Source organism: Brassica napus, chromosome C4 (genome assembly GCF_020379485.1).
Source record: "Brassica napus cultivar Da-Ae chromosome C4, Da-Ae, whole genome shotgun sequence".
Lineage (NCBI taxonomy): Eukaryota > Viridiplantae > Streptophyta > Magnoliopsida > Brassicales > Brassicaceae > Brassica > Brassica napus.
The window spans coordinates 41,240,269-41,256,314 of NC_063447.1; the positions used below are offsets into that span (position 1 = coordinate 41,240,269).

At 38.5% G+C, this 16,046-nt stretch overlaps 1 protein-coding gene across 1 annotated transcript; it reads left to right on the plus strand.

The window, feature by feature from the left end:
* The first annotated feature begins 18 nt into the window (after nucleotides 1-18).
* LOC106390791 (glutamine synthetase, chloroplastic-like) lies at nucleotides 19-3,191 on the plus strand. The gene is made up of 12 exons (XM_013831327.3): nucleotides 19-274; nucleotides 706-958; nucleotides 1,072-1,111; nucleotides 1,200-1,303; nucleotides 1,397-1,445; nucleotides 1,532-1,638; nucleotides 1,728-1,815; nucleotides 1,908-2,036; nucleotides 2,171-2,245; nucleotides 2,332-2,583; nucleotides 2,661-2,721; nucleotides 2,809-3,191. Exons 2-12 carry the CDS (start codon nucleotides 714-716, stop codon nucleotides 2,946-2,948), a joined length of 1,290 nt encoding a protein of 429 aa, XP_013686781.1. The 5' UTR covers nucleotides 19-274; nucleotides 706-713; the 3' UTR covers nucleotides 2,949-3,191.
* The last annotated feature ends 12,855 nt before the right edge of the window (nucleotides 3,192-16,046 follow it).

The following is a 16,046-nucleotide window of genomic DNA, read 5'->3' on the forward strand; positions in this document are numbered from 1 at the left end:
GCCGAAGGACGCCCTTATCTGCAGAGCATTTACCAAAAAACAAAAACAAAACTGAAACTCAAATTTGCACCACTCGTAGAGCACACCCCTATCTCTTTTGCAAAAGCCATTTCACTATATCCCTTCTTTAAAAAAATATATATTCTTTTTAAATTTATTTATTTCTATTATAATTCTAAGGCTTCTCTTTCATATTTGTCAACTCTTCCTTTGCCATTTGTTGCAAACACTCAAGTCTCCTGAAATCAGAGTTAGAGTCTTCTTCAAGTTCCAGGTACTTCCTCTGTTCTGATTACATCTTTCCTGCATTTGATCCGATCTTGTTACTGGATTTAGAAACCCATCTGTTTCTGGTCAGAGAATCTTTTAAACAAGTAATGTAATAAAAAGTTGAACTCTGTCTTTCTTTGCTAATTTGGCTTCTAAAAAGGTGGATTACAGTAGATCTCGGGTCCACCACGTACTTATTAATCTATAATTCTCTTCTTTTTGAGTTAATATCAAAAAGGATCATCACACTTTTTGGTATTTTAATTGAATCTCTTTGTCTTTTCTCTTTGACTTAATGCATTTTGGTTACTTTCTAATCACCTTTTAGTGAGTTTAATCAGTATTGGTCAAGAATCTTGATCCCATTTTAGTCTTATTGGATAAAGTTATGGAATCTTGATTTGGGTTTGGATAATACTTTTTGATTTTGAACAGGGATCAAAATGGCGCAGATCTTGGCAGCTTCTCCAACATGTCAAATGAGATTGACTAAACCCAGCTCCATTGCATCGTCAAAGTTATGGAACTCGGTTGTGTTGAAACAGAAGAAACAGAGCAGCAGCAGCAAAGTCAGAAGCTTCAAAGTGATGGCTCTCCAATCTGATAACAGCACAATCAACAGAGTTGAGAGTCTTCTCAATCTAGACACCAAACCTTTCACTGACCGGATCATCGCTGAGTACATCTGGTATGGTATTATTAACCCGCAAATTTTTCATAAACCTGATTTGTCAGTGAGTGGATGGCGTATGTTTCTCATCTCATTTCTAATATAAGATTCTTGTCCTTTTGTTTGAATAGGATTGGCGGATCTGGAATTGACCTTAGGAGCAAGTCAAGGGTATGATACTGTAATAGACTTTGTAGTAAAATTTATACTAGAGTCTATGATTGTAATGGATAAATGAATGGTTTCTTGAAAATTTCAGACGCTTGAAAAGCCCGTGGAAGATCCTTCCGAACTTCCCAAGTGGAACTATGATGGTTCGAGTACCGGACAAGCACCTGGTGAAGATAGTGAAGTTATTCTCTAGTAAGTCTTTTCTCAAGGCAATGTTAACATTTCTCTCGTTTGATATTTTGTTTCATTAACTCATATTCGTGTACTGATGCTGTTATTATTCAGTCCGCAAGCTATCTTCAGAGATCCTTTCCGTGGAGGCAATAACATATTGGTATGTGTGTCATTTGACTTTGTATAGTTTTTTGCAACAGTTTTTTGTAGTCACTCTCTAATTATGGAGCTTTTATTTACGTGAAGGTTATCTGTGATACTTACACACCAGCTGGTGAGCCAATTCCAACAAACAAACGTGCAAGAGCTGCTGAGATTTTCAGCAACAAGAAGGTCAATGAAGAGATTCCATGGTTTGTCATTACACGAAAAAATCTCATTTATTTTATGTTTGCCTCCAATTCCATTTAAGTCTGATGAATACTCTTTATCATGATTTCAGGTTTGGCATTGAACAAGAGTACACTTTACTTCAGCCAAACGTGAACTGGCCTTTGGGTTGGCCCGTTGGAGCGTATCCTGGTCCCCAGGTGATAACCGAGTCAAGCTAAAACTTATGTTTGGTTTTCAAAATTAAAAAATAAAATAAAAAAAGTAACCAATATTTTCTGGATGGTGTCAGGGTCCTTACTACTGTGGAGTTGGAGCTGAAAAGTCTTGGGGACGTGACATTTCAGATGCTCATTACAAAGCTTGTTTATATGCTGGAATTAACATCAGTGGTACTAATGGTGAAGTTATGCCAGGACAGGTCTCTTTTTTTCCTCAATGAAGCTTCTGTTAATAAATTTTTTTTTCTAATAATAAATTCCATAATAGAATGATAATAAATTCTACGATAATATTTTTTTTTTTTTACAATGTTGCCAACAAATATTTGTTCAGTGGGAATTCCAAGTTGGACCGAGCGTAGGAATCGAAGCAGGTGATCACGTTTGGTGTGCTAGATACCTTCTTGAGGTAATTAAAAGTCTCATTTGTAGAGAAACTGAGTGAGTAAGAGTTAAGCTATTACAACTAACTGTTGATTACGTTTGTTTTTGCAGAGAATCACAGAACAAGCTGGTGTTGTCCTAACACTTGATCCCAAACCGATTGAGGGTGACTGGAACGGTGCTGGTTGCCATACCAATTACAGCACAAAGAGCATGAGAGAGGACGGAGGATTTGAGGTGATTAAAAAGGCAATCTTGAACCTCTCGCTTCGTCACATGGAGCACATCAGTGCCTACGGTGAAGGCAATGAGAGAAGGTTGACCGGAAAGCACGAGACAGCCAGTATCGACCAATTCTCATGGGTATGTATATGCAATAAGAGTCTACAAGATATCTTCACGTTTCATATGCTCATTTGCATTAAACTTGGACTTGGCAGGGAGTGGCTAACCGTGGATGCTCCATTCGTGTGGGACGTGATACCGAGAAGAAAGGAAAAGGTACTTATTCTGGATTGTTTTTTTATTCTTATGCTATCTATACATTTGCTAACATATTATATATATCATTGTGAAATTGGAGTATAGGTTACTTGGAAGATCGGCGTCCAGCGTCTAACATGGACCCATACATTGTGACTTCACTGTTGGCAGAGACCACACTTCTCTGGGAGCCAACCCTTGAGGCTGAAGCACTTGCTGCTCAGAAGCTTTCTTTGAAAGTTTAATTTATTCCTGAACACACATGTCTTTTTATGTGGTCTTCCCGGGATCATAAATGTTGTTTAGCACACCGGTTCGGATTACGGCATTCTTGTCTCCTTTTTTTTTTTTTCATTTGCATTGTTGAAAAAACCCAGAATTTCATGGACAATGTTCATCCTTTTCTATTGGTTGTTTATGGTCTTACTGTAAGATCTTGTCCTAGTGTTATCATGGCTAATGTGATTTTATATATGGCTTCGAATAAACCAGCTGGGTTACTTCACCCAATCTCACTTCCATCACAAATATGGTCAGAAGCGTCCATGGGTTTCATTAAAGGCCTTCCAAAATCTGAAGAGGCAAATGTGATACTTGTGGTCATTGATCATCTGAGAAACTATACTCATTTTATGAGGCTTAGACAGTTTCGATTTTTTCTGGACCACGATTGAACTTTTAAGCATGGAAATTTTCGTAAGGCAGGTACTGTCTTGATGTTTAGCACCTTATCATCCACAAAGTAATGGTCAAATAAAAGTTTTCAATAGATGCTTAGAGACCTATTAAAAATGCTTTGCTTCTGCTTATTTGAAGGCTTGATTTAAGTATTTTGTCGTTGGGTTGAATTCTGGTATACCTTGTTTTGTTTGTCTCTGCATACAACAACATTTAAAATGGTGTATGGTCAAGATCCTCCCAAATTGTTCTGGTTTGACGTTTGAGGAAGAATCTACATCTGATTTTGATCTAAATGCAATGCTAGCTGAAAGACGGGGGAACAATGATAAGAGATATATGGGTCCCAAACTAGCACAATCGAATTTGTGTACGTAATGTTTTAGGTAAGACTCAAACCTTATGAAACTCTACCTACATACCTTATAGAAAAAAAAAATCAAACCAATCATAATTCGTTTACAATGTTGAGTACAAAAGATCGAACTATTTCATAAAGTTTGTATATTAAAACTGAATTACAAATAAGATTTTGTTGTGGAAGCACCAGAACCTAGTGGTTAAGGTTTAAAAAGCTTTTACACCCAAGTCTGGGTTCGAATCTCAGACTATGCGATTTTTTGCAGATTGCATATTATAAGAGGTCTATGTTTCAATTCCCGGAGAAAGAGATTTATCAAACAATTATGCAGACTACCGAAGAAAAGCTTACAAGGGATTTTCAATATGGTGCAAATAAATCTGGTCAAGCGTGGATCTTCATAGAACGTCTCAGGTGATGCAGTTAGTCATAGATCTTCATATGGCAGGTAGTCTTGTCGGTTGTCTAAATGTCTATGTAATATTTCTTATAACTCTAATATCATAATAAATCAGCATTAAAAAAAGATTTGCCGTTGATGTTCTTTGATAATTACAACCTAATGCCACTCATCCATTAATGGTAAACTAATATATTGTTATCAATCACTTAATTAAAATTGGGCCCACTTGCTTATTTTTACAGATTTTTTTCCTAATTAATGGGTTAATTTTAATTCATTGGTTAATCACCTAACAACATCTGTTTAATTCATTGGTTGATTTTTTTTGGGTCAAATTCATTGGTTGATTTTCAAAACATTAGAAAACCTAAAGATTACAAGTGATCATTGCACTTCTCAATCAGGAGAAGAGAGAGGGGGAGAAGATAGGGGAAGTCGAGGACATGCCTGAAGGAACGGAGCTGGAGCTACCTGAGGATGCGGTCTTTACTGAGGCAGCAGAGCAGGATGGTGCTAATCAATTGGGAGACGTGATCCTTGAGGAAGCAGGTTTTGATGTGGAGGAGGATGATCAACTGATGGAGACTGAAATTCAGGAGGTTGCAAATGTTACTGAAGGCAAGGAACGACATGCTATTAAGAAGAAGCTAGGGAAAGCCAGTGGTGCTGCGATGGGGGGTACTCTTAAGTAGCGGCTCGTGCAGAGTGTTGTCTCCCCAAGGAAGAAACATACGGCTAAACAGGGGAGCAAGATGGGGGAGAAGGGCATATTACCCCCAAGGAAGGCTTCGGTTAAGCCAGATCCTGATCAGGATTAAAAATTAAAATAAGTCTTTTAAAAATTTAATGAATAAGTGTTGGGAAAGATCTAGTAATCCCTTTGAATTTCGCTTTGATTCTGCTTTCTTTCTTTGTGGTGAGTTTCCTCTGATGATTTCAGGGTGTTGAAATAATAAATTTGAGTTTTTATCATTGGTGGAGAGGTCTTATGATTGTGTGTTTTGTTTAGATTTGCATTTGATTGAGCCTTCTCAGGGACTATCTTTTTTGGCAGTATACTGGAGTGTAGTCTGTTATCTGGTTAGGCAAAATGTTGTGTTCTGGTCGGTGTTTCTTGGGATTAAAGGACTCTCAGGAAACTGCTGGTGGTGTGTGTGTATAGCAACGGGGGAAAGTAATGTGGTGTGCTCGTTTTGGACAAGGCATTTATCATTTTTATTTGTATGTGAATTTTTGTATATTAAATTATATATAACTAATTTTTAAATTTGACTTTTTTTATATATTTTTAGTTTGAAGTAAGTATTTCTATTATATGTAACATAATTAACTAATAAAATACGAAGAATCAAATCCGAGATTTTAGAGTTATGTAAAAAAAATAAAAATTATGTATAAAACATAAATTATCTTAGTTTAAAAGATCGGAATTTCATCTCGAATAAATTCACGAAAAGAAAAAGTACTCCAATAACATAATTAAAATATAAAACCCCATTTTTCAAAAAAAAACGTACTTAATAATATTTTTTTACGTGTAATAGTTGAAAACTGACAATTGAATATCAATCTAGAAAATTATTTTAATATATCTAATGGTAAAATATTAATTGTAATAAACAAATTTTGAATTTTGTAATATTACATGAATTAGAAGGCTTTAAAATCTAAAATCTATTTTATTAACATAATATATTTTTTATTCATTTATTATTTGACGTTACAAAATATTGCTTTAGTTTTATTTGTATATTAATTTTTTAATAATTTAGTTTCTTTTTAAGTAATTTTAAAATTATCAAAAATATAATATATTTAAAATTATTTATTTAAATATATCCAAATATGATGTCTCATTTTTATGTGTGTTTGCGTTGAGCATATTTAATAACACTTTGTTGCGTGTTGTTATATGGTTTTAATAAATGTGTTGTCATTTCATTTTTATTACTACTAACATGATTTTTTAGTGATCAGTGATAATGTATTTTTAACGTTATGTATTATATTTTATCGTATATTTTCTAACTCTTCATGCTGGCACTTTTTTTAGAATCATTTTAATTAGATAATAGGTTTAAAGATGTAAATAAAACTGTGTATGTTGTATATTTAGGCTTTTTAGTGTAATTGAGCACTATCAATTATGGAAATTATATTATGATTTTATTTTACTAAATCTTTCTTTCTGTGTATATTTTTTGTTTTATTTTGTATTTTTACAATTTTATTGCCTTATTCTTTAATTGCAGATAATTGTTATTTCCAATTTTTGTTTCATATACCTTAAAAGTCTTCGGTTGATTTTTGTTTGTTTTCTTTCTCCAATTACAATGTAAAGTTCGACTATTTCTTTTTTTTGGGATCAAACTACTAATATCATTAGATAGAAAAACTGAAACTCCAAGAATAGAGTGAGTATTTGTGCTAAAGAAAACTGATTTAGCCACTAATATAATGAAATATTATAATATTAGAAGGTGTGGAAACTCTTCTCTGTTGTCCTACGCTGGACATAATTAAGTTGTTGTCAATTGATTCTATATTTGTGATAACTGGAAATACATTTTTATGTCTTCCTTACATCATCCTTAATTGGTTTACGGTTCTATAATTTCTAATATACTGAGAGTAACATAATATTAGATGTTGATTATCTCCTTACAATTAAGAATGCACAAAATGAGAGAAATTCAAGATGAAACCACTTTACAATTTTGTCCTCATATTTATATAGAGTTAGTTTATATATTACTCTATTTGTTTCAAAATGTAATCAGTTTTAATTAAAATCTATAATATTTAAAAGTTATTACTTTAGAAAACTGTCATTTAATATATAAATTTAATCAATTACACAGTAATTTACATAATTTAATTGGCCACACAATATCCAATAAATATAAAGTTACATTGAAATATAAAAATAATTTATATAGTGAAACAAAAAATACTTTTAAACCATTATATTATAAAGCAAAGGGAATATTCAAATTATATTGAAACATTAGAATTGTAAGAATCAGAAAAGCTGAAATCTCAACGTCGATCATTTACGTCGGTCATGCCTTAGACCATCTTCAATGTATTCCTCTATTTTTTTCTCTAAAGTAGAGGAATTTCATAATAGAGATGAATTTGTCTCCGATGTATTTTTCTATTTTCTCTCCTAAAAAAAGAATATTTTTGATATATTCTTTTCTAAGTTTACAAATAATATTTTTTATTTTTGAAAGTTGAAAACCAGCCCAATTTATTTTAGTATTTTATAAAATTATGATATTATTTACACTAAATATTTCTTTACAAACTATTATGTAAATAAAAAAATATAATTATATTTATATAAATAATATATTTCAGTAAAAAAATATTTTCGGCTATAATTGTTTAAGTAAAAAGTTAAAGGATCATTTTGTAAAAACAAATAGAAGAGGTGACATGGCAAAAATATAGTTTCTCATTGGCCGATTATTTTCGCCTACGTGGACACTCTATCTAAGGCTTATATCCTCCAGCTTTAATTAAAATCTGTAATATTTAAAAATTATTACTTTAGAAAACTGTCATTTAATATATAAATTTAATCAATTACACAGTAATTTACATAATTTAATTGGCCACACAATATCCAATAAGTATAAAGTTACATTGAAATTTAAAAACAATTTATATAGTGAAACAAAAAATACTTTTAAACCATTATATTATAAAGCAAATTGAATATTCAAATTATATTGAAACATTATAATATAGTAAGAATCAGAAAAGCTGAAATCTCAACGTCGATCATTTACGTTGGTCATGCCTTAGACCATCTCCAATGTATTCCTCTATTGTTTTCTCTAAAATAGAGGAATTTCATAATAGAGATGGATTTGTCTCCGATGTATTTTTCTATTTTTTCTCCTGAAAAGAATATTCTTGATATATTGATGTTAGGAGTTTTCAAGGCTCATAAGACAAATGTTGTAGTATAAATGATTGTCGAACCAGTTCTGAGAGATATGAAAGCACCGAGAATGCAAGTAATCACTTAATCTAAGTGCAACCAATGGTTTTTAAAAGGGTTTTTAAACTATAACTAACTAAAAGGAATAACTAAAAGATACTTTCTTAACTATGGGAAAAGAGAACTCTTGGATATAGGGATTAGACCTCGGGTGATCAAGTTTCGAACTAAGGATGGCAAACGATCAATCAAACTATCAACCTTAAGCTTAGACGCAATCCTAAACAAACTCTATGTCTAGATGAATGTTCATTTACTAACACAATCCAAGCATCAAATGTCTTTGGTTGAATAATATGAAAGTAATCATAACTAGCAAGTCCAATGGCTATCTTAGCACCTTTAACAACAAATGTATTTGGCAAAGTATGCTAAAAGCTAGGAAGAGTTGTCACGGGCATTTCCTCGAACACCTTTCGGGTGAGAAATGCCTAAAAATCAATAACTGAGTGGCCAACTCAGAAGATGCATTAGGTTCACTCTGCTAGCAAGGAATTATGAATGATCTACACTAAAACATCCTAGCTCTAACCTAATCACTCTTAATCCCCCTAACCCATGAATTCAAAGGGGGATTACTCACTAATCTCCATAATTCCTCTTAAACCCATGTTGGATTTCAGATTAATCATGTAGAGAAACACAAAAAAAATAGATATAAGAACACAGAATTTCAATAACAAACTGATCAATTGATTCAAGAGATGACTTTCCAAAGGTTTTTTGTGGTTTTTCTTAAGAACAAAAGATGATCTGCCTCCTGGTGGCTTACAGAGTATTAAAACATAGGTTTAGAAAATAAAAACGTGCATCATGAAATGACCAAAAGGCCCTTGAGAAATCATAAGTTCCAGCAGAAATAAGACGCGGAGCGACCTCCGCTCGTCGCTCCGAGTAGTCGCTCCATGCTTCGGGAGCGACCTCGCTGTGTCGCTGCGAGAGGTCGCTCCGAACTCGTTCTCGCGTTTCCGAGTGATGAAAACGCGAGCGACCTCCGCTCGTCGCTCCGAATAGTCGCTCCATGCTTCGGGAGCGACCTCGCTGTGTCGCTGCGAGAGGTCGCTCCGGACATGAAAACGCGAGCGACCTCCGCTCGTCGCTCCGAGTAGTCGCTCCATGCTTCGGGAGCGACCTCGCTGTGTCGCTGCGAGAGGTCGCTCCGGACTCGTTCTCGCATCTCCGGGTGATCAAAACGCGAGCGACTCTTCCCTGTCGCTCTGGTAAGGTCGCTCTGATAGGGAGATCAGAGCGACTTGACGGTGTCGCTCCGGACTGGTCGCTCCGGTAAGGTGCTCGCCCAATGATCACTTTAAACACTTCTTTTGGACTCCAATTGCACCCAAATGTCTCCAAGAACTCCATGTGGTACTCCAATACCTGATAAGGACTCATGTATGCAAAATGCAACCTAAACATGGCTAAATCCTAATCTATATGATCAAAATGCACATGGGTGAATGGATAAAACATTAGAAATATGCAAGATATCAACTCCCCCAAACTTGTTCTTTACTTGTCCACAAGTGAACTTTCTAGAACTCATAGGGAGAGAGGTTTGAAGGTGGGAGCTCATAGCCAAAAGAAACACAACTAGCAAACACGATTAGCACACTCTCTTATTACACTCTAGCTTCTCTAGGCCTATCTCAACTCCTTTTGTCCCTACACTCGTCATCAAGCATCCACACATTCAAATCAACCAACTCTCACATTCATTAAGCACAAAACATCTAGTGAATTCTTGCAAATGGTCAGTCGGTCCAAGTCATTTGGGTAAGGGAAGGCTTTTATTCAAGTGATTCAAAAGGTTCGAAACATAAAATCTTTACGGTGGTTTACTCTCGAAACAAGTAGCCTTGACATTGCACATAATATATCTAAGAAAGGGACCAACTCATGCATACAATGCTCAATCTCCATTGTTCTACCCTTTTCCCAAACATACAATTACACAATTTTTCCCAAATGTCAAGCCCAACTCACATCTCTCACCAAAAGATCTCAAGAACACCTTGCACGACAAAACTCTTTTCTTTGAAATCTCATAAGGATTTTTCTCAACTTCAAAACAAAACTTAGCTCTAAACAGTTTTGCTAGCCCCCTTTCTTTCCTTTTTTTATTTTATTTTATTTTTTTTTTTTTTTTTTTTTTTTTCGGGGGCCAAGACTTTTCATAAACTGAGCTAGAAGTTTCTCTACTTATCCCATAAAGACTAGCCAATTAAGCACAAGAGTTCACTCTTTTCCTTCCATTTTCTCAAACTCCCAAATCAAACTTTACAACACTCACCCCCATCTATGGCTAGACAATGATGTGCCTAATCTAGCAAGAATGAAGATCAAGCATTGTCGTTCCCGATACTCTCAACATTATGCACATGTAAGACTTTCCTAAGAAGGCCTCACTCATCAAACAATGAAAGCTTAAAAGGAGGGAAAGGTTTTTGGGAGTGGTCTACCACTAGAGTTTGTCAAAAAAATTGGCATAAAAGATGTGACAACTCAAGTGTGTATAGCCATGACTCAGTACACAAGGGACCCTAAGCAAGAAGCATTAAGTTCGTTTAGTTCAAATAGGGTTGTAGTTGGCTTCAAAGAGTAGGTTTCAGCAATCAACAAGTTTCAAGAAGAGTTTTCAAGGCACGAAACATACAAGTCTTTTCGAGAGGTGCATAGCTTTTCAGGTGAAACGTAGTGTTCTTTATAAGGCATTTAAAATCATTGCTCCCAGTGCAAGTGAATGCAACCTATATGCCCTAGACTCTCCTAGAAATGCAAAATGATGCAAACTAAATGAATTTGTTTTTTTTTTTATATGCAAATAGGTATGCAATGCATGACTCATGAAACAACATCAAAGCAAACATGATCAAATGCTTGGTACCTCCCCCAAACTTGAGTTACACAGTCTCTGTGTTGTCAAGTAAAGAGAGAGATACCGAAATGAAAACTAATATGCAAAAAGGGAATGGTATATACAAGGGAGAGAAAGAAGTACCTCCTATGGATAGTAGGTGGGGGCTGATGCCCCAGCATCGTCGTCGTCAGGTGGGAAGGAGGTGTAGTAACCACCGGATGCTGAACCGGAGCCTCCATACCATGGTTGGCTCTCAACCTCGTCAATCTCGACCTCACTATCAGAAGAAGCGAGGGAGGGGGACTTGTTACCGGAAGTGGAAGGTTGAGTGGGTGGGTTCCTCCTCTTACGCTGAAGCTGCGCAGCAGTGAGGGGGAAGCCAAGAGCATCAGGCGGAGGTGGAGGCTGGGGGTTTGAGGTGTTCGCGAAAGCGAAGTCTGCTGAGCTACATCCGCAATTCCTCCCCTGGTTAAGACATCAGCTACTTTCTTCATGAATTTGGCTGAGGTCTTTGCCTGCTTCTTTACTGTCTTGCTTAGCGCCTTGCACTTATCCTTCAGCTTTTCTATCGTTCTGTCCTGAGCCTTGTTCCACCTCTGAAGGCGACTAATGTGGTCATGAGCATCACGAAGAGCTCCAGGGGGAAGAACTCCGTCATGTGGCTTGAAGTAGTAGCGCGGAGGTCCATAGATATGCTCAGAAGGGTCTGCAACAGGCGAGTCATGTCGCGTAGGAACACTTCTTCTCCTTGATGGAGCAGCATTAACTGGATCGAGAGGCCCGTGTTCTCCAAGAAAGTACTCCTGGGGTATGTTGAAGCTAATAGCTCCAGGTATCTCTAAACTCGTCAGGTTCCGGTTTGGAAGAACCACTTCGACTGGCTTGCCCTGCAAATAGTAGTGGTAGACGTAGTCCTTCCCATACATCCCACTAAAATAGGTAGCAATCCTCAAGTAGGTGCCATCAATGAACTTCGGTCCCACTGCGTCCTTTCCCAAGGGAACATTCAGAAATTGGAGCAGTGGTGTGATCATTCCACCTATCCCCATCTTTGGGCGCGAATCAGTGGTGTACCACGCCCAGTCTCTGTAGTGCTGGAGACGACCCACAAAGAAACTGACCATCCCGAAGGTAGCATAGATGTCGGTGCTGGGAAGGGGTAAAACTCCAGGTTGGGCGTAGGGACGGATAGCCGGACAGAGCAGTCGCATGTCTTCCTCAGTAACCGTACCAGCTTGCTTCCGTGGGTAGAATGCATGGACTAGCATCCTGTGGAGGTAACGTACGGACGGGTGTCGGATGTGTGAATTCTTGTCAGCCCCGGTAGTGTGTTTGTTTCCAGTGATCAACTTCCAAAGCTCCGTGGGAAGGTTCTCACACTTGGGTAGGGAGTGGTCTTCTAGGTCTTGGAACCCCATGACTCTCCCAATGTCCTTGAAGTTCATGTTGTATTCTCGTCCATTGACCTTGAAACTGATTTTGCCCCATCCTTGCCTCACATGCGCGGTGTCGTGGTAAGTGACCGCAAGAGAAGATAAGAACTGACAAGTGACATCCTTGTAGAAAGGATATGCCATGGTGAGGAGTTTTGGCATCTTCAAATGTCCTAGCATCTCTTCAATGTCAGATTCAAGACCCAACTCCTTCAGCAGATCAAGGTCGGCGAACCTGGTTGGAGTCCAAGTGACCTCATTCTTCAAGTGATCATACAGCTCCTCCACAGATGGAGTTTTCGCCCTATCTCGATCAACCGCAACCCCTTTGCCTTTGGACATCTTGGCTTTCTTCGTAGGTGCCTGCTCATCAGCACTCTCAGTTTCACTTTCCTCATGGATGGGAACTGCTACACTTTTCCCTGCCCTCTTCTCCTGTTCTTTCGATTTCCTTGCAGCCAAAGTCTGCTGTCGAACAGTCTTCTGCGTCCCTGAGCCAGTTGGCTCGCAGGGCAAAGCTTTTCCTCTTAGTGCAAACTCTTGTCTTTCAGCTTCTTGCCTCTCAGCTTCCAACTTTCCCTTTGTCTTCTTAACCATTTTCACCTGAAAAATTAAAAACTTGAAAAGGGATAAGTAGATGGAAGTAAAGAGGGGCAAGACTTTGCAAGTGAAAATTTGCAAAAGTGAACTTAACAAATGAATTATCAATTTAAACTCAAGTTCAACACAATGCAACGATTTTCACTCTTGTAACACCTTAACGCATCTAGTTCACTCACAGACACACCCAAGTAAGGTCAAATTCGAAAACCCCCAAATCCATGAACCCTAACTTTGCCAAAGTGCAAATTAAACTCAATTTCACCGTTTATTCGACAACCCAACTTGATAGATAAGCTTTCCCTAGTCTATTTCACCACAATCTAGCAAGAAAATGACCAAATTTCGATTTTTAAATCCTAGGGTTCATGGACCTACGAATTTGAATTTTAAAACTCAATACCTTGCTTTGGATGAAAAGAAATGATGAATGGGTGGTGAGGAATAGGCTACAGGGGCGAAAGCTTGGATTTAGAAAGAAGAACTAGTCGATTTGAGTGAGAATTGAGAAAGTTTTGGGATTTTTGGTGTGGGTGAGTTTGAGAGAGTTTGAGAGTTTGTGAGAGGAGGGGAGAGTGATAGAGACGGATTCGCGGGGGCTGGGGTAGGTTTAGGGTGGTTAGGGTCGGTTTACTTGAAGTAAACCGGGGTTTAGAGTCAGAAAACTTACCTGGACCGGTTCGGGAGCGACGTGAGGGTGTCGCTGCGAGAGGTCGCTCCCGAGTCCTTCTCTCGCGTCGTGATTCGACGAAAACGCGAGCGACTCTGGAGTGTCGCTCTCGAAACCTCGCTCTGGAGCTGGAGCGACTTCGAGGTGTCGCTCTAGGACGTCGCTCCGAGCCAGTTTTTGGGCTCCGTGACGACGAAAACGCGAGCGACTTCGAGGTGTCGCTCCCGTAACGTCGCTCCCAGTTGGAGCGACTTCATGTGCTCGCTCTGAGAGGTCGCTCCGAGAGCGTTTTTGGAGCACAAAACGTCTTTAAGCCGAGCGACTTCGAGGTGTCGCTCCCGTAACGTCGCTCCCAGCTGGAGCGACTTCGAAGTGTCGCTGTGAGAGGTCGCTCCCACGCACAATTTTTGCTCGAACCTGCATCGATCAAGCACCTGCACACGACTTCTCTCTCTCTTTTTTTTTTTTTTTTTTTTCAATAAGGTGAAAATGAAAATACCAATGCAATATATACAAGGATACGCATGGGACTTCCTCCCAAGTGAGCTTGTTTTAAGTCTCTAGCTTGACTTTGCCTCTTTTTGGATTAGGCCGGGGTAGGGTCAGACAGTGGAGTTGAAACCCCATCTTCCTCTGGTGCAGTAGCCATGTAGAGCTTAACCCTTTGCCCATTGACTGTGAAGTCTCTTCCATCAGTACTCCACAAAACTATTGCTCCATATGGCCTAACCTCTTTGACTTTGAAAGGACCTGACCACCTTGACTTAAGCTTTCCTGGAAATAGCTTCAGCCTAGAGTTGTAGAGAAGAACTTGATCTCCTTCTTTAAACTCTCTCTTCAGGATATTCTTGTCATGGAAAGCTTTAGTCTTCTCCTTGTAGATCCTTGAGTTCTCAAAAGCATCCATTCTTATCTCATCAAGCTCATGTAGCTGAAAAATCCTTTTCTCCTTGGCACTCTTGATGTCAAAGTTCAGCAACTTTATTGCCCATAGTGCCTTGTACTCAAGCTCCACTGGCAGATGGCAAGCTTTCCCATACACTAGGTTGAAAGGTGTGGTGCCCAGTGGTGTCTTGTACGCTGTCCTATAAGCCCAAAGTGCATCATCGAGCTTATTGGACCAATCCTTCCTTGTGATCCCCACAATCTTCTCCAAGATAGACTTGATCTCCCTGTTAGAAATCTCAACTTGGCCACTTGTTTGGGGGTGATAAGGGGTTGCCACCTTGTGCTTCACACCATTCTTCTTGAGAAGTCCCTCAAGCAGTTTGTTAATGAAGTGGGAACCTCCGTCACTGATCACAACTCTTGGGACTCCAAACCTTGGAAAGATGTTGCTCTTGAACATCTTGGTTACAACTCTAGCATCATTGGTGGGGCTTGCAATAGCTTCCACCCATTTGGAGACATAATCGACAGCCACAAGGATGTATTTGTTTCCAAAAGATGATGGAAATGGTCCCATGAAGTCAATACCCCACACATCAAACACTTCAACTTCAAGGATTGGATTCTGAGGCATCTCATTCCTCTTTGTGATGTTTCCTCTTCTTTGGCAAGAATCACACTTTGAGACAAAGTCTTGTGTATCCTTGAACATATGTGGCCACCAGAATCCAGCTTGTAATACTTTCGCAACTGTCTTGAAGGTGGCAAAGTGGCCTCCATAAGATGATCCATGACACTGTGTAAGGATCCCATCAATCTCCTCATTTGCAACCACTCTTCTATAAAGCTGATCCTTGCAGAGAATGTAGAGATAGGGTTCATCCCAGTAGTATCTCTTCACATCCTTGTAGAACTTCTTCTTGGCATAGCCCACAAGATTCAAAGGTTCTCTTCCTGTGGCTAGGTAGTTCACCAAATCAGCATACCAAGGTTCCTTCTCTTCTGTTGCCTTGACTTCTTCCAGCTTCCTACCAGTCTCACAAACTGCTATCACTGCTTCAATAGCCATGATCTGCTCCTCAGGAAGTCCTTCGTCAATAGGAATACCAGACTCTACCCTCAACCTGGACAAATGATCAGCTACACCATTCTCAACTCCGGGCTTGTCTTTAATCTCCATATCAAACTCTTGAAGCAAAAGGATCCACCTCAAAAGCCTGGGTTTTGCATCCTTCTTGGCCAAAAGGTGTCTCAAGGCAGCATGATCTGTGTAGACAATGACTTTAGACCCAACCAAGTAGCTCCTGAACTTCTCAAAGGCAAAAACAATTGCCAGCATCTCCTTCTCTGTTGTGGCATACCGTATCTGAGCATCATTGAGGGTTTGGCTGGCATAGTAGATCACATGGGTTTTGCCATCTTTCTTCTGCCCCAAAACAGC